Source organism: Acanthochromis polyacanthus, chromosome 20 (assembly GCF_021347895.1).
Source record: "Acanthochromis polyacanthus isolate Apoly-LR-REF ecotype Palm Island chromosome 20, KAUST_Apoly_ChrSc, whole genome shotgun sequence".
NCBI lineage: Eukaryota > Metazoa > Chordata > Actinopteri > Pomacentridae > Acanthochromis > Acanthochromis polyacanthus.
Window position 1 is genome coordinate 17,594,804 of NC_067132.1, and position 23,518 is coordinate 17,618,321.

The window sequence follows — 23,518 nt, forward strand, 5'->3', positions numbered from 1 at the left end:
CACCATTGTTGGAAAGTGAGGTGAGAGCAGAGCTTTGTTCAATTATTCTGAACCACCTGCTGGATTTTAAACAACTGAATAGCAGGATGTCAGGGCCAATCATCCGAACAATATGTGATCACATCCAGCTTCAACAAGAGGTTTATTTCGTCAGCTGGCTGAATCACTGTTGGCCGCAAACATCGCTCCAACATATGGCAGCGCTTACAAAAATTAATTTATCCAAATCACTGCGCTGCATGGCATCTATACTACTCTGCATGTAGTTTTATGAAAATACAAGTCATTTGGAAAGTAAAGAAGTTGACTGAGTGTGCTCCACTTCCCTGTGAATTTTGGGGTGAAAGTTCCCATCGCTCTCACAGAGAGGAGTGTTGCTTAAGGAAACACTGCCCTCTAGTGGAAACAAATATAGGCACTTTTAATGTGGAAAAGACAGAATGGGTAGTGTAGCTGTGCACAATAATGTGTTTTAAACCTTTAATTTTATTGCAGGAACAGGTCATGTTTAAAATTTTTCCTTGATAAAACAGTAATTATTGCTCTTAGATACAGTCTAATTAATTTAGTACTGAAAATGTAGTTCACTAACTTTCCTACAGTACAGCAGAATGTATGCATTTAAACTGTATTTATGACTTTGGCCCTTGTCACTCAAACTGGCACCTGTGCGACACAACTCTTAAGCAAAAAAATGATGTCATTTTGGTTGCCATTTGCAAAGGTATGATTTTCCAGAGCTAACACACTGGTATGAGCTTATGGTCTTTTGACATCTCAACTCACATGTGGCTTTAACACGTGTGAGGCATTTCTTTGACAGCTACACTACCCAGCTCCTTGGACACTGAACACAAAGGCCAGACTTTGTTGAAAGGTCCTGCATGACTCTGTTTAATGTGAGGCTGAGCTCACGTGAGGAGGAGTTTAAATCAAAGCTGAGTGTATGTTAAATGTCAGTGTTGGCCTGGAAGGTTCCGACTGGAACAACAGATTACTGTAGATGTTGACTTGCATCCAGACTCTAGGAAATGTGAGTGCTTTCAAGCTGTTTTCCAACTGAGTCTCGTTTAAAACACGCACGATACATGATAGCTTAATAAATGAGCTGGCGGATTTTTAATGCCATTCTACATTATATTTGAAAGACAGGAAACAAAGGAGCTTGTTTGAGAGCAGTTTAATTTCAGACAGATGTTGGAAATAATGGTCTGTATATGTAAAGTAGATGTTGCCTAGTGAATCTATCATACATTGGACCGTTGGTTATACAGAAAAACATAAATTTTCTTTTATTGACGAGTTTGTTTTTGTTAAATGTAGACTACGGTTTTAACTGCAGTGCTGATCATGTTCAATATTGGCAAATTTGGTCACAGAAAGCAGACTATGGGCTTTGAGTGTACTTGTTTTTAATTTCCTAACATGCAAATTTTGATGTCAATAAAAGGACAAATGAAAACACACATTAGGCAACATATATAAGACTCTTCAAGTACACAAAAAGATGTCGCTAGAGACCATATTGGTGTTTTTGCACATGTAAATCCCTTTGCCATATGTCAACTATTTATTTTATGTGGGATTTATACATATGGTCACCCATTCTTCTATGGTTTCAATTACTTTCAGTACAGTCTGTTTCCCGTGTTTATTTATGTATGATTACATGAACAGAATTCCAATATTTTGAGGATTGCCAAAGAGGAATGGTGCATTCATGTGCAGCTGTACTGTAAAAACAATCTTCCCATTTACACGACTAGATCAACCTTTTGCAATCATATTCCCATGGTCTATTTCAGACCACCCATGTTTGCATGCACATGTGTCGGCATACCTGTCATACCTCCTCCCACACCCTGCTTGTGAATTTAGTGTTGTTCAGATGCTAGCTCACCAGATCTGGATCAAGGCAAAACATGCAAAAACACCATTATGTTCCTCCAAGCAAATGCTTTGGTGTATAATGCAGCAATCACAAACTCAGGATGGCTAAAAGTGCATTTTGTGCAACCAGCAACACGGAAAACAATACTAGCAATGATTAACAATTGGTCATCTCTATGTCATTTATTTTCCAGTGATTTAAAGTCGCTTCACCCCACTACAGTCCCAAACCACCTCAGTCTCCCTCAGCTAAAAGCAGTCAGTCTCTTCTTCATATAGAGAAAAGCGAGATATGTAGCTCCTCCCAGGATGCTTATCAACAGAGTGGTACCGACAATAACCGGTGCATTCTTTCTGGCCACACGAAATGCAACAGGAAGGACAGCAGAGATCAGGATGTTGTTGACGTGGCCCAGCACTCTCCTGAAGGCCGGGCGCTCCACCACGCGCTCGTAGTATGTTTCCACGTTGACACGGTTACCGTTGCCCCAGAAGCGACGGGACAAGCCGAGGAACTTCAGGCGATGTAGGGTGACTGCCAGAGAGACGTCGGCCATGCTGAAGAAGTCACCGCACAGCCAGGACGGCCTGCCTTCTTCTACGTGCGGACGAGGATAAACAATAATGTAAGAATAGCAGAAAAGCCCAAATTCAGAAAAATATTGATGATAACGAGTGGCCATTTCCACATTATTCCTTTTGTCATATATAAGGTAATAGTAGTAGTAGTAGACATGCTGTTTTGGGTACCTGGTGTTTCCTCCACCCTCCTCTGTAGCTCTGTCTCCACCTGGTCCATGACGCTTTCCAGTTCATCCAGAAGCTTCTTCAGGTACTTCATATTGTCGTGGTCAAACAACTTGGACTGCAGAAACATTTGCACAGATGAGTACCTAGCGCACATTTAATTCTATTACTCATTGCAAAAGGAGAACTGTCAGTAAAGGGTGTAATATTTTCAGATTTACTGTCAGAACACAGAATGGTTGTATGCCTTTGTTTTATGTCTTTTTAGGCCAATTATTTTAGCCCAACAAAACACTAAACATTTTCATAAAACTGAAAAAATAAACAAAAAGTGCAAATCTAAAAATAAAATCTACACCTTCAGCTGTGCTCTGTTAAACAAGAAAACCCTTTATTTGATATTTGCAGACTGTTATTAAACTGGAGTTAATGTTTTGTTTGTTTTACTATTTATGGTACTACATTCATTTCATTTATTTATTTAGTTGACAGGGACAGTGTACATTAATGAACATTTCTGTCAGTGCACCAGAATTAGCCAAAAGGCTATTTTTCATCCGTAGTCCTGGACAGATGTAAAATAGTCATCCTAAAAACAAACAAAACATGTCAAATGATAAAACATAAAGTTCAAAGTTTACAATAACACAATACATTAAAAGCATATAGTAAAACTGTGAGTACATTTCATAAGACCAGAATAATCTATAGAAAAATTAAGGTAATTAATCAATCAAACAAAACATTCATTACAATTTGATGCATTAAAATTCACAAATTAGTATAATTAAGAGCTTGAATTGAAATCATTAAATGTAATACAGACACCAAACCCAAAGTATTTCCTGCTAATTCTTCCAGTGGCTGCCCAGCTGGTTAGTAGTTAGATTGTCTGTGTTTTTGTTTTTCATCATGATTGGATTTAGTTACTCATGCAGTGAAATAACAAAGCTGATTTTACGATATGCTGGTTTGTAAAAAGTAATAATGGTGAATTCAGTTAAATTAATTCAATTTCACTCATGCTGGCTCCTCTTCCTGCCCCTTAGGCCCTCAGTGTGTGTGGTTGACTGAGCAGCTGTCTGATCAGCAGCAAATCAAGAAACCTGTGCTCTCACCTGTCTGCAATCAGCTCTCCACTCCCTATAAAACCCTGCCTCAGAGCTCACTCTCAGCTTTTGTGCATTTTCTGACTGATTCCCTGTGTTGTCCCCCCCGGCTCTTTTGCTGCCTGTTTCTGTTACTTCCCTAGTGGATTTCCTTGTTGTGAACAAGTCACCAGGATCACCTGCTTTCTTCAGCTTCCCACTGGATTTCTCCTTCCATACGCCTCCTGACCTCCTTTCCAGATGATTCCTGTCAGCCCTTTTCCCAGTCCTGATTTGTCGGATAAGTTTGTCTTATCAGTTTCATTTGCTGTTACAAACTCATTCAATCGTAGGAACTTCTTTTTAGCATTGTTCCTAGTAGTTCTCTGTACCCCGTTATAGCAGATCTTTTCCCAGTCATTTCACTGCTTTGTGTATTTGTGATTATTTACTTGTATGTTTTGTCTTCCTTGGCCATTCTCCTGAATTTTGCATTTTGGAATTCAGTGTTCAGTTGCTATAAGTTAGCCTAGACTTTTGTTCATAGCTCACCCATTACCCTTCCCATGTCACAGCCCTGGTTAGTTTGGTTTCTGTTTTTGTATGTAGTATTCCCTGTGATTTTCTCTGATTGTAAATAAAACTCCACCAAGTCCCTGATCCCCTCCTCCTCAGTGTCTGCATTTGGGGTCTCCCACTAACTGACGGCTGGCCATTGCTAAAGGATCTCACTGGCTTGCCAGCTTCAGTACTTTGGCACATTAGTGTCAAAAAGTCACTCCCCATTTACATGCAGTACATGTGCCAGCTGCCACTCTGTTTAAATGCCTGTGTTCTAAATGTTTACATTCATTCACTAGATAGTGGCCTCACAAAAGTTCATCATAAAACAAAATGGTGTGTATAATATTAATGCCACCTTTACTAATAAACTAGATGCAAAAATTACTGTCATGTTGATTTACTGCTACTGAGCAAACTATTGAGTGTCCTAGTGAGCACTGAATGAGTGAATAAACTTATTTTTAGCATAGTTTGTATCTCACAACAGTGACGTGCCTAAAGCCCAGAGATTACAAAACCAGAATGTAGTTAATGTGGCCATGTCTGTAGAAGTGTACCGCTAGTTTTGGAGTATATAATCCATTGTATAAAATGCACATTTTAAAAAACACCAACGGCAGTTTTGCTCATTTGACACTCAGTAAAAACTTACTTTCAAGCGCCTCTGTTTTGCTACATAAGCATCTTTAAGCTCTGGGTTCTGCTCTGCCAGTTTCTTCAGCTCAGTCTGTGTGTTTCCAATCTGTGCTGTGACAAAAAAAACACAGGAGCATGTCAGCCATGAGGTGCGCAGCAGATGTTAGTATAACAAATTTTTACTATGAAATCAGTTTCATACAGAAAAAGTCAGTGATGATATCAGCCTCTGTGTTAAATTGTGTGCGCAAACTCCATCTTATCAGGTAATCTTTTCTTTCCTCTTCTAAACAGCATCATATTCACAAAGTATAAACTACACTGACAATAATCAAATAAGTCAATCAATTTACAAATACGAGCCACCTTGCCTCTCAAAGTTCCAGCCTTTAAAATAACTTTTCATGTTTTCCCTTTGCTCGATTTCAAATACAAAATTTAAGAAGGTAGGAAAGAATTTAAGATAGGCAACAGTATCAGTTCACCACAGAAAAATCTGCACAGCCTCCATGACATTCAATACAAGGAGCAGCTGAGTGGAAACTGTTGCTTACAGCATGCTGCTGCTAGAACTGAAACTTACACTGCTGTGCATCTCAGAATGTCTTACTTCGTATGCATGTGGCAGCGTATGCTGGTATGTGGGAGTCCACAGTGATCTCAGGGTGGAGGATGCAGCCGTGGGTGTAGGCGTCCATCTGTAGCGAGTCCAACAGCTCTCTGTAGTGCTGCACTCTCAGATAGTACGTACTGCCTTCTTCAGGGACCAGCTTGGGGGTGCCCTCTGCAGTTACACAAGTCATGAAAAAGAAAAAACAATGGTCTGATTTGCTGCTTTGCTACCTCCATAGTTGGTTTGTTTTTTTTTACACCACAAATAAAACTAAAAATGCAGATAAAAGGGAATTCTACCACAGAAAACAGAGTGTAGTTAAAACAAATGATTCTAAACTCCACTAATGGGTTGGGGAGATCAAATGAACACAAGCTATATTTTTAGATAAGATTTCAACAGGGTGTTTTGAAACACACTCAAACATCTCCATGCTTACCAGAACTTCCCTCCTTTTTTGTAGACTGGTTGCAGACTCTTAGAACATAGCTACTATAAATTCAGTGCAAACCAAGAGAAAAACAAAAATCAAATCAAATAAACAGATGTACAACAAAAATACACCAAACAAGAAACAAAAATGCACTCAAGTAAACGGTCCTATAAAAAAAAATTAGATAAATCAGTTCAAATTAGCTGATCTCCAGATGTGCTACAATTTATTTACACTGCTGTAAAGGACAACTTGGGGCTTAAAGACTGACAGCCACTTTCACTTCATTACATCTCACCATTGAAGTTCTGCTCCAGGTAGTCCATAATCTGTGTGGGGTCACAGATAACATTGTCATCGTGGACTAGGACAGGCACCTCACCAGTTGGATTCAGACGCATGAACCATGGCTCATTGTGCTCACTGAGTGGTAGACTGACGTCATACTCCACACAGTGCAAACCTTTCTCTGCTATGGCCAGGCGTACCTAAAAAACAACAGCTGTGAGTGCACTGCCTTACATTACAGCTGCAACTAAAGACTATTGTCATCGCCAAATAAGCTGCTAGTTATTTTCATGAGTAGTTGCTTTGTTTTTTGGTATAAATTGCCAGGAAGGTCTGTTTCCCAAAGCCCAAAATAACAACTAAATGTGTATTGCTTTATATATTCAGTTTATTCTCATGGTGGATAACAGAATTCTGGAAAGCTGGTTTAAATAGTTTCTCTTTTCTTACATAATTACTCAGACATATTGATTAATTGTATAATTGTTACAGCTCTTGCTATTTAACTCTAAGAAAAATAATATCAAGTGCACCATAATCTCAGTAAACTGTCTATTTTCATCTCTTTACTAGAGACTTTGTTCTCCATTCTCCCATTCTGAAACATTCTTGTTGTCTTCTCTGCTATTAAATGCAGATTCTTGGGATTTTAAAGGACACATGGTATTTCCCAAAACACAAAATGACATCCTCAGGCGTCTTGCTTTGTCCACAAATCAAAAATATTTCATTTTGAAAGAAATCTTAAGTGATTTTTTTTGCCCTTTTTCTTGCATATTTACAGATTATTTTATTATCAAAGTATGAAATAAATTTACAACTAATTGATTAATTGATCAATCGCTTAAGCTCTAGCTATCCCTACACTAGAAATACAATAATATAAACTCAAGTATAATCTATCTAATCTATGTTAATCTCTTAATCAGAGAGTTTGCTTTCCTTTTCTCTTTTCCTCATTGGACAATGGACTGTTGTGTTTTTTAACAAAATATTATTTGTAGTGCTGGTTTTAATTAAACAACACAACAAATAAACTGCCTAGGAGGGGCATTTTTGAAATACAATGCACTTTGAAAGGTTAGTGGGATTGAATGAATGCCAATGACATGTAATAACAAGGACATGAAGAGCTCCTTTATCTGCTGACAAGCATTGTAGCATCGGAAGGATTTCAACTCAGATCTGTGCAGTGAAACATGAAGCTGAAACATTAGCATAGCCAAGCAAACACTGCTAGTGTTTAAAGGTAGGCCATCTATCAGCAAATCCGTGTTAGGTATTAGTGACTTAAACATCAGTTTTACCAATGAAAACAGAGAACAAATGGGTGGTATGAGGCTGAAAAGTTGTTCAGGAGAAAGAGCCATTTTACAGCTTTGTAATTAAAGCTGAAGGGAGCTGTCCACCGAGCCGCGGTGCTGAAACCTCACCACACTTCCTCACCTTCTGGGAGTTGAAGGACTGCGTCCAGTGGTACAGAGTTAATTTGGATTCGTGCTGTTTTGCCACCGTGCCACATTCTTCTTGTTCGTCTTGTGCCGAGTTCGTCTCTATAAGAGCTGCTTTTTCTTCCTGGCACTCAGAGCTGTTTTCGGACGCCATTTTATCTGTTAGTATTTTAGGGGACAAGTGAGGACAGCGCACCACAGCTCGGCCGACGACTTACTCCCCCTGCTGGCTCGGAGTTGAACGTAAAATGGTACATTTTGATTTGGATTTGATTTTTGGTTTGAATTTATACATCGGCGAAGAAAAACATTTACTTTCGCATATAGCTTAAGTCCAATAGTCTGACTGACTGTTATAAGCTGTTATTTGTGTTTTGTACAAGTGGCACAATTTAAAAATGCTCTTCTGTTTCTTCTGCTTCTTTTGCTTTTTCTTCTCCTCCTTCTTCTGCATCATCTTCTGCTGCTTCCTCTCCTCCTCCTTGTTCTTCTGTTACTTCTGCTTCTTCTTGTCTTTTCTCTTCTGCTGCATCTGCTTCTCCTCCTCCTTCTTGTTCTTTGGCTTCTCCTCCTCCTTATTCTTGTTCTTCTACTTCATCTTCTGCTTCCTCTCCTCGTCCTTCTGCGTATCCTCTTCCTTCCTCTTGTTCTTCTGCTTCTTCTCATTCCTCTTCTCCTTCTCCTTCTTCTCCATCTTCTTCTGCATATCTTCCCCCTCCTTGTTCTTCCGCTTCATCTTCTGCTTCAGCTTCTCTTCCTTCTTCTTCCTGTTCATCTTCTCCTCATTCTTCTCCTTCTTATCTTGCTTCTTCTTCTTCTCCTAATCTTCTTCTTCTTGTCTTTCTTCTGCTTATGCTTCATCTTCTGCTCCTCCTCCTTCTTTTTCTTCTTATTCTTTTGCTTCGTCGTTGTTTTTGCTTGAACCTCCAGTACTTTCATATTAGTACTACAAAGTAAATGTTTTAACCTAAGGTCCATTATTTAAATCACACTTCACTACTATGTTTTGTAGTATTTCGCAGCAATGCATGTATTTGTACAGCAGAGGTCGCTGTTAGCCATTTCTTCAACATTTAGGCCACTGGTGGTCTCAAGTTTGATTGACAGGTCCGATAGAAAAACTATTCATATGAAAAGGTCATACTGTCGTGTAGCATGATACAAATTCTTCCACTTTAAAAAACAATTTAACTGAAGATTTTTTTTAATTTATTCCGGGTACAAATGAATATGAACCTAATGAACATTTTGTTATTTTATGTGGTAGTTTCAAGGCCAGTGTGGTTCTGTAAGCTGAAATACTTCCCTTCTGCTGCCAGGAATAGCTTTAATTACGAATTAATGTTGAATATAAAAGTAATTTGTGAAATATTGGTCCAGGAGTACACAGTCAAACAATAAGGTACAGTAGTTTTGTACAACAGAAATTTGTATAGCCTTTTAGAAAGAGGACTGTTTTCTCTCTAAAACGGTGTCTTAATACATAACATCTCAGAAAATAGGCCATAGAATATCTTTATTATGTAATATGGGCGGAACGGTTGGCAAAATACTGATAATCACAGATAAATGTAATATTATGGGTCAATATTTGGATTAAATTTATGTAGCAGGGCGCGTCTTTCAAATGTAGAAGTTTGGCACACATAGAAGCGCCTTATGTTGGCGGGGTTCAGGCGCTGAGGGGGGAGACAAGAGAGGAGAGAGAGTGGGAGGTCCCTGTGGCGTGACGTTGCGATTGGCCCAGTGCCTTTCTTCAGCAGGGTCTCGATACCTCTCTCTCCCTCTGTGATCAGTGGGTGAGAGGGGGGAGACGAGCAACACACAGCGGAGAACCCGGCGTGCGCCTCCGGTAAATGACGCCCACCATTCATACCTTTACACTTACCATTACGCATGCCTTTTGTATTACACGTCGGTGTCTGGAAGTGCCAGTCCACTCTCCTCACTCTCCCGTTTTTCTCTCCCTCTCTCTCTCTCTCTCTCTCTCTCTCTTTTCTCTCCTCTAGTTATCATCTTGGTTGGCTCATCCTTTCATCACACCACCGGTCCTGGATCCCCCAGCCTCGGTCCTGGAGACGCCTGAGTCTGCAGCAGCGCACGATCTGCTTTATTTCCAGCCTATATCTGAATGACGGGCGGAAGGTTTGACTTCGACGACGGTGGCACTTATTGCGGGGGGTGGGAGGATGGCAAAGCCCACGGACACGGCATCTGCACCGGACCCAAGGGCCAAGGAGAGTACGCCGGGTCCTGGTCGCACGGTTTTGAGATAGTAGGGGTGTACACCTGGCCCAGCGGGAATACCTACAAGGGCTACTGGTCCCAGGGGAAGCGGCATGGGCTCGGAGTGGAGAATAAAGGAAAGTGGATCTACCGAGGAGAGTGGAGTCATGGTTTTAAGGGTCGATACGGCATCCGGCAGAGCCACAACACACCTGCTAGATACGACGGCACCTGGAGCAACGGGCTGCAGGATGGATATGGAATCGAAACCTATGGCGATGGAGGTGAGAGTCCAGATTGTTTGAATATGGCACAGTGCTTTCTTTTTAAACGTGTGTGTTGCTTTAACGCCTGTATCTGGTGATGTGTTATGTAGCTGCTGTGTGTAGGATGCTCAAACTGAGGGTGGCTGATGGTAATACATCTCCATCTGATAAGAGCTGAGTTAAAGCTGAGATTGCGCACTGCGTATCGTGGTCAAGCGCATCATCACTTACCCCCTAAAACTGACTTTTTTATCCAACTTTTTGGACGCTATGTAATGCTTCCTTTTATTATTTTGAGGTGCACCTCATTTGGCAACTACCGGTTGCTCCTCATCTGACAGTGGGAGCAGAGTGACTCCTCCTGGAGAAGGAAATCCAAGCAAGTCATTACATTTAGGGTGTGCTTGCTACCGTTTTAAATGAAATTTAACTGTAATACGCTAGAAAGTGCTCTGTTTGGTTGCAGTTAAGTCGTCCTGCAAGTGTCAGGACTTCCAAAGCAGAAGTGGAAACAAGTACATTTTCAGCTTCCACAACTTAATACAGAGCCGAAAATACACACAAATTGAGCCATCATTTTCTCATTCAGCTATGTTAAGTCACACACAGGAAACTCTCCTGGACTTGCTGAAAGTGAGAGGTCAGTGAGACCCCTCCCAGAGCCTTGATCTCACTAATTGTTGGTGTGTTTGCAGATTGTGTATATTTAAAGACCTGCGTGTGCTCAGTGAGACCAGATCCCAGGCAGCCTAAAAAAACAAGTGCTTGCCAGCGCCTCAGTAAAGCCTGCCGTGTATTACACACAGTCCTTCCTTGTTATAAAACATCAAAGTCTGAGTGATTTGTGCGCGTCATCTCTGCTAACAGAAGCCTCATGGTGCAGAATAAATGCTTCACATATGATGGTTACAGATTGCTGGGCTTGGGAAATCAGCTGATCCTAGAGGATCTACAGAACATCTGGCTGTCTGACCCTGCAACATCCTGATAACTTGATCTGCAGGGTCACCAAATTGAACTGCAGTGCAGAGCCAGCCTGTTAATCTCACACTGTTTATCCATCTCGATTTGTGCCCTGGCTAGTATATCATTTTCTGTCCGACCGTTATGGCTTATTTCATTGTATTGATAAGTTCGACTGGAGCAGTGGATTAACAAGCCATTCTTATGATCAGAATCTGGATTGTGATATTATGCTTTGAAGAAGCTACAGTAGGCCAGCACATGCTTATTGGGCTCAGCAGCACCAAATGGGATTAATGAAGCATTCTTCTCATTATGTGACTCATAGCAATTCCCTGTCGTCAGAGACAAACGGATGGTGGTGAATGCGCCTACTGTCAGTGGGGGAGTTAGTGGCCGCCTGAAAATAGGCTCCTAGCTAAGTGATTCACATTCATCCCAAGTGATCCTCAGTATCAGTACCTTAATCAAATCTCTGTGATTGAGTTAGCTATGCTCACAGTCCCAGATCTGAGTGGAAGGAGAGAAAACATTTTATTAGCGGACATACTCTGCACCCCTACCGCAAGCCTCATCTCTGTTCCCCTATGCAGTGTTGTTACAACTTAGTGCTGCTAGAGAGAATGTTTGGCCAGTGAAATGCAAGGTGTACAACAGAGTGTGAAAAGTCCAAACCCATTGTGGAAAATGTTATCTGTGACTTAAAAGCTGTTGCAAAACAAGATAAGCTTTTCCGATATGCATATAATCAAACATTATTATCAGTGTTGATGCAAGCACTCCCATTCAGGACTCCACCATGTAAAGGGGCACTTAATTTTTCGTTTAGTTCGTGGAAACCACCCTCGATAGATAACATCCAGGTTTTTATGCCTTTTTAATTTAGATTTAGTGAGGCAGGCAGCTATTCCAGCGTCCGCCAGCATCATCACTGTGAGACCACCTCAGTGTGTGTCTTGCAGCTAATACTGTATGTATATGTATTTATTTATATATATAAACAATTAAGACAATTCAGATATACTTATATACATAAGAAATATTGAAACAGGTTCAAACAAAAGAAGGAAAAAGAAAAAAAACAGATCAAGAAATGCAGCTACACACATGGATTACATTTTCCTTGATCAAGTTTTTGAATTGATTCGAGACAAAATCACTGAGCTTTTTGGAAGTTGTTCCATGACCAAGGTGCATTATGGGAAAAAGCTGCTCTGCCAAGCTCACGGTGAATCCTGTGTACCTGTGAGTGCAGCCATCTAGCAGTATGCCATATGCCGATGTATTATGAATTATACATTTTATTTGCATTAGAACAAAAACTGCCTTGCACAGTTTCACATAGTTCACAGTTCCCCTCAATGTACAACATAAACCCAGACTTTCACCTTCTCAGGCCTAAACAATTTTCAAATGAAGCCAACCAAGTGCTCGAAGCTGACTGACATCTGCAACTTGTAATAAGAAATCACAAGTACTTTAATTAAGGAGTCATATTGTAAAAGATTTGCTTTATAGAGTTGGATGTATGCAGTAATTAGGACTATTGCAACTCACTGCTGCATGTCTACCTGTTCCTCAGGTACCTATCAAGGCCAGTGGATGGGTGGGATGCGACACGGCTATGGCGTGCGTCAGAGTGTACCCTACGGCATGGCCACTGTCATCCGCTCTCCACTTCGTACATCTCTGGCCTCCCTTCGCTCCGAGCAGAGCAACGGCACCGTGCTCCAGGACCTCTCCTCCCCAGCAGACACGCCTACAGGCAGTCGCGGCGGCTTCGTCCTCAACTTCCACTCAGACAGCGAGGTTGTCACCGGCAAGAAGAAGGGCCTGTTCCGGCGGGGTTCGCTCTTTGGCAGCCTCCGACAATTGCGCAAGTCTGACTCTCGGACATCAATCTCTAGCAAGCGCAGCTCTGCAAGAAGTGATGCCACCATGAGCCGCATCAGTTCCAGCGACGCCAACTCTACCATATCCATCGGCGATGGCGAGCTGCAAGACGAGGACCTACCTCTGGAGGACCATGTGGACGCCACCACAACTGAGACCTACATGGGCGAGTGGAAGAATGACAAGCGCAATGGATTTGGTGTGTCTGAGAGATCCAACGGGATGAAATATGAAGGAGAGTGGCTTAACAACAAGCGCCATGGTTACGGGTGCACAGTTTTCCCAGATGGCACCAAAGAAGAAGGGAAGTACAAAAATAACGTGCTGGTGCGTGGAATACGAAAGCAGTTGATTCCTCTTAAAAACCCCAAAACCAAAGAGAAGGTGGATCGGGCTGTGGAGGGGGCTCAGAGGGCTGCAGCAATCGCAAGGAGTAAAGTGGAAATAGCAGCTTCCAGGTACGTGTGTTCATTCATGCTCCTGTATGTGCATGTGGGTGCATACTGTAAATACAAAAAAACGACACGGGGAGTACCTTCAGGCGTTTATTTTCACTACTGGAGAGTCACAGCAGGGGCCTGGTTGACAAATATCTCCTGTTCTGGTTGAAGGTTCGGTACTTTATAAGAGGAGCCTCATGACAACGGCTCCGACCTTCATACATCATCAACAGTCAAGGCTTTTGTGTAGCCGGTGTGATCATTACTGGAAAAGGTTCTGCTTCTATTCTCTGCCCATGTTCTTCATTCCCAGGGAGCGGGGTCAGGCATCTTATGTGTGTGTTGTACGAGATTTGTGGGACTGTGAGTTCATGTGCGTGAGTTGTATAGCCATACCTGCACCTACGCCAAGTGCGTCTCGTGTGCCCAATAACGATACCTGCTCCTCCTGCCAAGAAATGCTCTGATGTGGCATCTGCTCTTTAACAGGTGGATGAGATGTGACCTTTTCATTTAAAGCCTCCCCCCTACTGGGACACAGTTCAGTGTGCGCAGCATCGCTTTGGCATCCTCTGGTTTCAGTGCATCAGGGAATTATTAGACTGGAGACTAAGTGGATGTGTACAAGCTGTGAAAAGGTCTCTTTGCAATCGTGCATATTTTGACTTTTTCCCCCCACTCTCTGAAAAGATATACATATGAATTTGCATGTATGAAAACCAATCATCAAGTATTTATAAAACTCCAAAGCACAGACGTGTGAGACATTCACTGCATAGTTCTGTAACTATCAGTCTGTCAATCAGGTAATTAAGACAAACCTATTACACCATAATTTGACTTTTATCTTACTGCATAAGCTTATCAGTTTAATTAGTCTTTCATTCAACTACTCGCAGCCACAAAAATCTCCAGATTCTTGTTTTGCTATGTTCTAAACTTTAGCGCTTAAAATGCCAACATTCTCTAAATAGTGGTAAACACAAAGTATTGCCGAGGCTGATGGGAACGTCATTTCCAGGAATGAACATAAGTCTGTATCAGATTTCATGGGAATCCATCCAATAGTAGTGATGACATTTCACTAAAAGCCAAAGATGTCACAGTTATTATGATTCATATGAAAAATAGGAGTCTGTACAAAATTTGGTGCCAATCCATCCTGCAAATGTTTTCAAGTAAATGTTTTGACCTCTGTGCACCTATAATATTGATGCCAGATTCCTCAGCAATCCATCAATCATCACGGGGACATTTCACTAAAGAATAATGGGGATTCATGGGGAAATATTAGTGGACCACTAAAACCAGTAAGATTCTTTCAAAATGTCAACACAAGCTTTTATGGGAGTTACAGATGAATTATAATATAATAAGATTACATTTTTTGGTGTCATCAGACAAAAATCCCACAATGACCTTTCAACATATTGTAATTCAATTGGTCTGAGAGGAAAACAGACTTGTGGACCTCCTCTTGGTTCTGCTTTCATGCTTTAAAAACAACCAAAGGTCTTTTGAGAATAGAACAGCAGAGAGAGTATAACTATAAATAATATAAAAAGTCCACATCCGGTGTAGGAGGTGGCAACCGAATGGGTTAAACGTGGAATTTCCGCTCAGCAGAGTGGGCTTCTACTCCTGTATGAAAGTGTCAATGGATGTTGATTTGTGCCTTGACTACTTTTACACTTTTGAAGCATGTGCGTATGTCCATGCTCATCTGGTGGGAGGAGCTTCATGTAGATAGAGGGGGGGCTGTAGGAGAAGGGTTGCATTTTCAAATTCTGTCTTTATTTTCTTGACCTTTTCCACAATTTTGCTTCTTGCATCTTTAATCTAGTAGGTGTGGAGACATTTCAGTTTGGGCCAAGGAGCTGGTTTTCCACGTTCAGAACGACAACACTAGTGTGGTTATGAATCCATCTAAGCAATATTAAATTGCCACTTTGTCTTGGCAACTTGTACAGGGAGTGAACATTGCAACATTTTGTGGACTAAATGATTACTCTGCAGTTTAACCAATGAAATAAAATGCTCAATATTAAAAATGCGAGATACAGTGAATATTTTGACACAAATGTGAACCCAGTCATTTAGAGCAACGCAGTAATAGCAGACTATGAATAGCAGGCTTTATGATAATATCCAAACATTCTTTCGTATTATAATACCTCCTCTCTGGCGAGCGGCAAGATAAAATGCTTTTTTCCACAGATTTCCAGGATATAAGATAAAGATTACATAATGCGGATTTAACATGTTTCTATTAAAACTCTGCATCCTGTCTATTCTGCAGATAAGACCCATGATATTATGAGTCTTCATCTGTGTCGGTGAAGGCCACTGAGGTTGAGCTAAATCTCCTGGGAAAAGAGAAGAAAAAATGGATAATGTTTTTGAAAGAAAGAGGCACCTGATCTCCTCTGTGGTTGCGCATTAGAGTAACAATTTACAGGAGGACGCACATGACTGAATGCATAGCGCTAACGCAACAACAGTAAAAGCATTCAGGCTGATGCTAAGTGTTTATGGCAGTAAACTAGGTCCCCTGTACTGAAGGAAGCGATCAAATTACTGGATGGTACATGGCGCTGCATCACGTGCAGCTGAAAATCTCAAAACAAGATCTTCCGTGCTCCTGACTAAAATCAAGATTTTCTTTTTGAGGCAAGGGTTGTGTTATAAACACTCCGAATGGCAGACTGTTGCAGTTGTAAGCACGTTATGTAACTCTCATTATACAGTACAGTGCATGGCAAAAGATGCACTCGTATTGATCCCGTTCCAGTCAAATGACTGTCTGTCTTTGAATGTGGAGCGCACCCAGTGGATCCACGGGGAGTGAGGGGAGGGAGACGGAGAGGGAAATGGATTGAAATGAGAAAGCCGCAGTGATTGAATAAGATTGGAGATGCGGCGAATTAGCTGAGCAAGAGGTCTCTGACGAACTTGGAGTGGACAGAAATGAAAGAGGGGCAGAATAAAAAGGGCACAGAGAGGACACACCCGCCCCCCCTCCCTTGTGGATTACAGTGCAGAAGAGCTATCCCGTCAGCCTGTGGGGTAGAGCTGATGACCTCATGCTCGTGATCAGCCAATCAATAGGAAGCTAATGCGATGCAGTGGAGTGGAGTTCTGTGGCCCTCATTCACAGTTGCCCTTATCTATGTAAAATAGCCTTCTCCTCACATCTCTGAGTGTGTCCGTGTGGGTGTGTGTGTGTGTTTGCGTGGTGTGGTGTGGCCGCACGAGTCCTGCGAACTGAGATAAGTGACTCTTTGTGCCACTCATAAGTTTACTGAGTCATGACGCTTCTCCCATAAATCGTTTTTGTTACAGATCAGCACTTTAGGTAACTTGGTAACTCAGCGGTCTGTCAGTATATGCACTGTGTAATCTACTGCTATGGCCTTTGTAACACACCAGCTCCCTGTCTGAACTTTCACTGCCTGCGCTATCTCTAAAAAGCAGAAGTGTTCAAATCACCTTACAAAAGCTGCAGAAAAGCAATGATGCGCGCATATTAGTTTAATTAGGCACGCTGCCTCTACAGTTCTAAGAATGACAGTTTAAAAAAAATGGCCAAAAAAACCTATTGTAAGTGTGCCTGCTGTGTGTGCACTATTTGATAGCACTAGTGAAAGGTTAACCAGCACCTAATGTGCAGGACTGATATTTATTTGATGTTTTTTTTCCCTCACGGCAATCAGCAAAACAGTGAGACTAATATCCAAGAAGTGTTTACCAGCATCGCATTTTAACCTCTGGGTTATAACCTCAATTTTGTTTGAGGTTAAGATTCACATATTTATAGATTTTCATGATATTTGATGAATATGAATCAATAGATTTGTTGGTGTTAAAGCTCTGGGGTTCATGATTGGATGTTGTGTATAATTTGACTACACTCAAGAAGTAAATATAAGTTGATTAGAATTTAAATATTCCACAATGAAAGCTGAACGACTTAATTCTAAATCTTTAAAAGACGCTTCATTATCACAAATTAATTTCACAAAAATTGTTAGTGACAATGTGTGTGGTTTATTTTACTGTGCTGCTGAGGCTTGAGTAGTTCCTGTTATTTAGCAATTGGGCAACTAGTAAGATAGAAAGGTCATGTTAAGTTCTTTTTCTGTCACTTTTGCTTAAGTAGAGAGTGACAACTGCACATGGCAGTAAAGCAGAAAGTACACATGTGCGGAGGTATCCATGTCTGCCTCTGACACACACATGCACGTGCGCACGTACAGTTCTGTCTATATACATCCGTTTAATCACAACCCAGCTATCTGCTCGTCACACACTCGCATTAACACACACGGATTGCCAGACAAACACATACAGTCAAAATACGTACAGGCAGTGTGTGCTGCTCTGCTAGTGTGTCAGCAGTGAGTACTGCCTAAATAAGGCAAGGCATCAGTTGGCTTATCAGCACCAGCCAGGAATATATACCCGTCCCAACACTGATATAGCAGCCTGCCATCTCACTCACACTATCATCTCTCCCAAATGTGTGTGTGTGTGTGTGTCGGTGTGCACGTGTGTGTCCGTACGCTATGAACGAGAGGGAAAGATTTAAAAAGAATGGGAGAACCTGTGTGTCTGTTTGGGCGTGAGAGATAAGATGAGGTGGCTATCACTTGGCGAGAGAACAGAGGAACTGTGTGCAATGTTTGCGGTGCGTTTGTGTCCAGGGGTGTTTGTTTATCACCTGCTGTGGGATGACCTCAGCCACTCACCACCTGCCCTTTTTGGAGAGAGTTATAGATCAGCCTGCGAACAAAATAATCCCCGACCCTCTGTACATCATGTAAGATTTCATCTCGGCTCTTCCTTCTTCCGCTTTAAACACCGGCAGACGTGCAGTTGGTTGAATTTTCTCTGTCTGTACATGCGCGTCTTTGATCTTGGTGCCACTTCTTATGGAGTTTTTTACGAAGGTTCGCCACGCACCTATCGAAAGCATGTCAAGTTTGTCCCTTTATGAAGTGACAATGTGTACAGTAGCAATGAGGCATGGAGCGTACAGTGACGGTAACTGTGGCAAGGACTGCCAGCAACCTGAATCACGAGTCAGAGTAAAGCAAGCCACCTCATACAGTATATTTATCTCCTGACATGTCCCACTCTCCCCGTCTCACATTTATGGCAATGCGACGGTGTGACGTAAAACCGCATTTTTCTGCTGACAGAATCAAATACTAATGCACACAGACATAGAATCACTGGCCATATGTGTCTGGAATTATCTGTGTCGCTGGCTTTAATGACCAGAGTCGCTGCCAGTTAGTACATATAAAAGAGCTATAAATAATGCAGCTGATGCAATGGCACATGCATCATGAGGTGGTTTTCAAATGACCCAGAGTTCAATCAAATTACGCTGTGTAATGCAATCTTATTCTGTGCTTCACCACATTACCATTATATGAAGTCACAGTTTGCTGCCTGAAAGACATCAATGGATAAAGTAGTGATATAAAAGCAGGCTGAGCCTTGTGATAATAGCTGGATAACATGGTCAAAATTACTTTTACTGTAATAAAAAGGACATTTCCTGACTTTTGTGTATTTCAAAAGAGTACAAAATACACCTGTAAGTTAATATTTTTATTGCTGACTAATCAGTTGATTACTTTCTGAATTATTCATTTACTTGTTTGGTCAATGAAATGTCAGAATTGTTCCGTAAAGTCCAAGATGACATCTTGTTTTGTCCACAACTCAAAGATATTCTATTTCTTGTCACGTAGGAGTAAAGGAACTGGAAAATATTCAAATTTAAGAAGCTGGAATCAAAGAATTTTGACCCATTTTCCCCAAAAAATTACTCAAACTGTCAAATCAGTTACGAAAATAATTAGTGATTTATTTAATACTTTGCAGCTATTTAATAATTGGCTAATTGTGGCACCTCTAATACAAAACTATTTAGAAAGAAAAATTGTCTCTCTAACAGTTTTATCAAGGTCAATTTGCTCCCCACTCAGCCTGTAAAAAACAGTTGTGTAATGTTGTATGTGCCTCTGAAAGGAGCTTTTTAAAGTCTGAAAAATAACCCCGAGGATGCCATTGGGGTTATGTTGAATTGGACTTGAGGTGCAGAGTTTGAAAGATATGGACCTTTCAAAATATAAGAAGGAAAAAAAAGCATTTTCAGAGTGAGAGTTGAAAGCTATTTTTTCTCTTCACTTCCTTCTTAATATCTTTCCTCCCTTGTGGGAGACGGTAGGAAGGCGGAAAGAAAAGATGTTGGCAGAAATCAATCCACAGCCTCCAGGAACTGGAGTTTGTACCATTTCCCAGCACCATGGAGATACATTTTATCAAGAGGAGGAGGAAGACTATATACAGTATTTGTAAATGAGGACAGACTAAATTTGACATATTAGCACATTGTATGAAAGCTTTATTCTGGAGTGACTAGAGGACTGTGGGAAACGGCTGTGAGTGAAGCGCTGGACTGTCAGCGGCGGTGGCGATAGGATTGAGTTTCACCTACACGCCGAAACTATGCGGCTGTGGCTTCTAATCTCTCTGAGAATGGCACATATTTCTGCAGCTTCTCAAGAAACACTGGGATGAGTCAGCCAGGCAGGCCGGCAGAGGGAGGGAGTCATGTGGAGTCCTTGGCTGTTGTAGAGAGGTTAACTCATGTAGTGGTTCACCTGCAATCATTAAAAATTTAAAAGGACTCCTTGTACAGCGGGTTTTTGCCCACTCCTTTATTTCCTGTACAGTCTTTCCTTGATTTCGTTCACGATGAATTTTTGGTAATATTGTATTTGTTGGATTATTAAACAGCAAATGGATGCGCTGCTTCTTTCTTGTTTTCTTTGCAGTGCATCGTCTTCTCTGTGTTAACTGTGTAAGTAATGCGATCCAGTGGAGTGGGTTAAACATTGTATTAGGCACAGTAAAGTGTGGAAATAAACGGTGTTTCTGTTCACAAAGCAAGCAGCATCTCCAAGGATTTCCCTCTGTGTGCTCATGTGAATAAACCATCCTCCTGACAATTTCCCTCTGACAGGACACGATGTTATGTAAAAATCCCAAATGACATTGTGCAGTGGTGTATAATTGTTTGTACCTTTTCAGCTGTGTCATTTTGTACCGGCATGTTCATTATCGCTCTAATTCGTGTTCACCAGGATGGGATTGATGATTGTAAAGTCTCCATGTGAGGTGATTCCACAGAAAGTCACTGATTTGTGTGTATTTAACAAATAGATTTTAACTGAGCTGAAGGTATTGCTAAGGAAACTACAGCTCAGTGTTAGGGATACTTCCTGAAAAGCTGTTGATTGAGTGTAAATTATCCTTTGGGTTTGTGTTCTGTGAGCTGATTACAGACCAGTATCATTACAACTAAACCTATCAAGTCCTCAGATAATGTCCTCAGCATGCAGACTGTAACTGTGCCTATAAATAGAAATACCACGGAGGCAGAACATACCTTTAATTCTGTTTCTTTTTATTGCATTTTATTGTTTGAAATATCATTGCAACTGTCTGTTTTGGATGTTGGTGATCTGTCAAGAAGTTTACCACACAGTGTTTTAAATATCTCACTTATAACAACGTTAATACTTATGTTACAATATTGTGCTACCGTGATAGCCTAGCCGCGCTAGACCCATGCTCTGAAGACGCAAGGGTCTAGGGCCGCTAGACAGGGAGGTAGGCGGGCTTAAAGGTTGTCTATCAAATCACTCTGCAGCAATTGGGTAGGTATACAACCAATCAACGCAACGAATAGGCTGACGTAGTTCCTAGAGCGCCGGCGGATTGTGGCTAAGTCCCATTAGCTTCCCAACCAGCAGAGCCAAATGGTATATTAAGGATTTGCCATATCCCGTCGGCATAAGTCCAAATACGTCTTTCTTCTCAATGAAACACTTCAGTGCCGTACTTTAAAAAAAATAAATATGTTGCCGTGGGTTGTCTAGCGCGGCTAGGCTACTACTGTGACTCAGTTCACTCAGTTTTGTTCTTGATTAAATATGTTTTCTAAGATGACACAGAAGGGACACCAACATTTCAACAGTCCAAATATATTCAGTTTGCAGATTAAGATTATTTGAAAAGATGGAATTAGCAGGTTTCTGCATTTTTTTTTCAGGCAAAAGAATTACATATCTTCAGTTTTAACAAGGCTTGAAATGAATTTACAGCAGATTAGCTGACTCATTCGTACATTCAGCTCTAAATCTAAATTCTGTGAATTCAGAAAAATGTCTTCTGTTGACATTTAATGAAAAGAATTAAGGTAATTCATCACACTTGTGCAAAAATACCTAATATTCAACACTATCATAAAACAGATGGCTATGTAGGTATTCCTGAAATCTCTCATTTTCAAGTTTATATTGTATTTATTGTCTGATAATGATAAAAAAAACAAAATATATGTTGCAATATCCACAATCGACAGATGTAAAAATGTAAATAATTAGTACCTGTAATGCACCAATATATAGTGGCAGCAATATGAGATTTAGTGTTTTAACGGTGAACATCTGTTTACCTCAAGGACAAAGAACAGTTAAGTCTGTCATTTCAGTTTGCCTTGCCTGAAGCGACTCCTAAAATCTGTCTTTTTAAAATTTATTTATTTAGTACCTGCTACCACAGCCGTGTGTCTTTAACCTCTGGATACTGATGTGCTCCACTAAATCTTTTCAGCCACTCTGATTGGCTAGCTAGGCTGCTTTCACTCCAGATGTTCACGGATTGGATTATGGAATTATCACTTCTGTTGTTGAATCAGAGTATTACTTTTCCGCACAGAATCTCTTCATGAAGCATGCAATCACTGTTGTAGATGCATACAACATGCACATATACACATACTTAGTAGGCGGGAAATGCATAGCTGTGCAATTTCTTTTCCTGTTGCCAGCTTTTCAGTCATTTTCTCTTTTAATTCACATTTCAGCGATGCAGAATTTGACTGTCACATAACATTTTAGCAGCTGATATTTTATTTATACAGCAGATATTGTTGTATAAATGTCTTTCATAATAGCTGGTATTTTATGAGTTTTCAGATCAGTCCATGCAATAGCCATGATACATAGATCGTGTGAAGTTTGCATCACAAATTTTTAAGAGTGGGCAGATGTTACCTAATGCTAATGCTCCTTTTGGCTTTGCACTGAAAAGGAAATTGATGGTTGTGTGTGTGTGTGTGTTTGTGCTCGCGTAAGTGCAGACAGTGGGGTGAATGGTGGCAGGAGATTGGAGAAGAGAGCACAGACCATAATTAAAACTATTCCTTAAGCTCCAGCGGTTGCCAGGCAATATGACCTTTACTCACACAGGTTCAGCTTCGGATGTTGAGCCTTGTAGTTAAATGAAACGCACCATGGAGTGGCTGTTTGTGTGTTGCTTTTTTTTTTTAGCCCAGTTGGAGATCTTTATACTGTATCATTTTGTTAAAGTGCGTATATATTTATCAAATGAAAGCAGCTGGATGGTGTTTGTGTGTCCATGGGCTCGTGTGTATGCATTGCACACCAATACAGTAGGCTGTAATGGGTGATCGTTCATTTGCAAATTCATTAATACAGACCAGATGCCTGGTTGGACAGCTTGCTCGAGTGTCTCTGGTGGTTACCATGGTGACTGCCTCACCGTCGTCATCGTCGTGTCAGCCATTTGTTGATTTTCTTTATAAAGTAGCCGAGTGAAGAGGCGCTGTTAGTTTTACACTGCGTTTGTTCATCCTTGAAAGCTTGTACAGCATGTCCGTTTCCAGCTGGAGATTTACAATCGATTGCTATCACAAGGTGAACACTATGAGGTTACTTTAATGCAATGATGCAGGAGCGGTTCTTGGATCTCCTTTATTCACACCGATTCCCTGATTCCCAGTAGGCCTCATTATGACACATCTTAGTAATTGTACTTTCAAGATTGTGTGTGTGTGTGTGTGTGTGTGTGTGTGTGTGTGTGTGTGTGTGTGTGTGTGTGTGTGTGTGTGTGTGTGTTATCACGGTCATTTGCATA

General features: G+C 41.0%; 2 protein-coding genes across 3 annotated transcripts in view; one reads left to right on the plus strand and one right to left on the minus strand.

Annotated features, from left to right (window-relative positions):
* Nucleotides 1-1,164: 1,164 nt before the first annotated feature.
* On the minus strand, nt 1,165-7,901 carry gdap1 (ganglioside induced differentiation associated protein 1). Of its 2 annotated transcripts, XM_022195037.2 has the most exons (6): nt 7,706-7,900; nt 6,270-6,459; nt 5,536-5,709; nt 4,942-5,036; nt 2,641-2,755; nt 1,165-2,488 (listed from the first exon to the last, which is right to left on the minus strand). In XM_022195037.2, exons 1-6 carry the CDS (start codon nt 7,862-7,864, stop codon nt 2,136-2,138), a joined length of 1,086 nt encoding a protein of 361 aa, XP_022050729.1. In that variant the 5' UTR covers nt 7,865-7,900; the 3' UTR covers nt 1,165-2,135. The 2 variants fall into 2 exon arrangements, with proteins under 2 accessions (XP_022050729.1, XP_051796399.1); XM_051940439.1 differs by lacking the exon at nt 6,270-6,459 and having other exon boundaries at nt 7,706-7,901.
* Nucleotides 7,902-9,428: 1,527 nt separating this feature from the next.
* Nucleotides 9,429-23,518, plus strand: part of jph1a (junctophilin 1a) — a 33,837-nt gene continuing 19,747 nt past the window's right edge. Inside the window, exons 1-3 of the mRNA XM_022195036.2 lie at nt 9,429-9,562; nt 9,720-10,220; nt 12,748-13,516. Coding sequence (XP_022050728.1) covers nt 9,842-10,220; nt 12,748-13,516 — 1,148 coding nt within the window. The 5' untranslated portion in view covers nt 9,429-9,562; nt 9,720-9,841. The remainder of the gene's footprint in view (nt 9,563-9,719; nt 10,221-12,747; nt 13,517-23,518) is intronic.

Coding starts and splice junctions, on each gene's coding strand:
- gdap1 (XM_022195037.2), bottom strand. CDS start 7,864: ATGGCGTCCGAAAACAGCTCTGAGTGCCAGGAAGAAAAAGCAGCTCTT. Junction 2,756..4,941: donor CAAAACAGAGGCGCTTGAAA/GTAAGTTTTTAC, acceptor ATGTTTCTGCAG/TCCAAGTTGTTTGACCACGA. Junction 2,489..2,640: donor GAGGGTGGAGGAAACACCAG/GTACCCAAAACA, acceptor GTCCGCACGTAG/AAGAAGGCAGGCCGTCCTGG.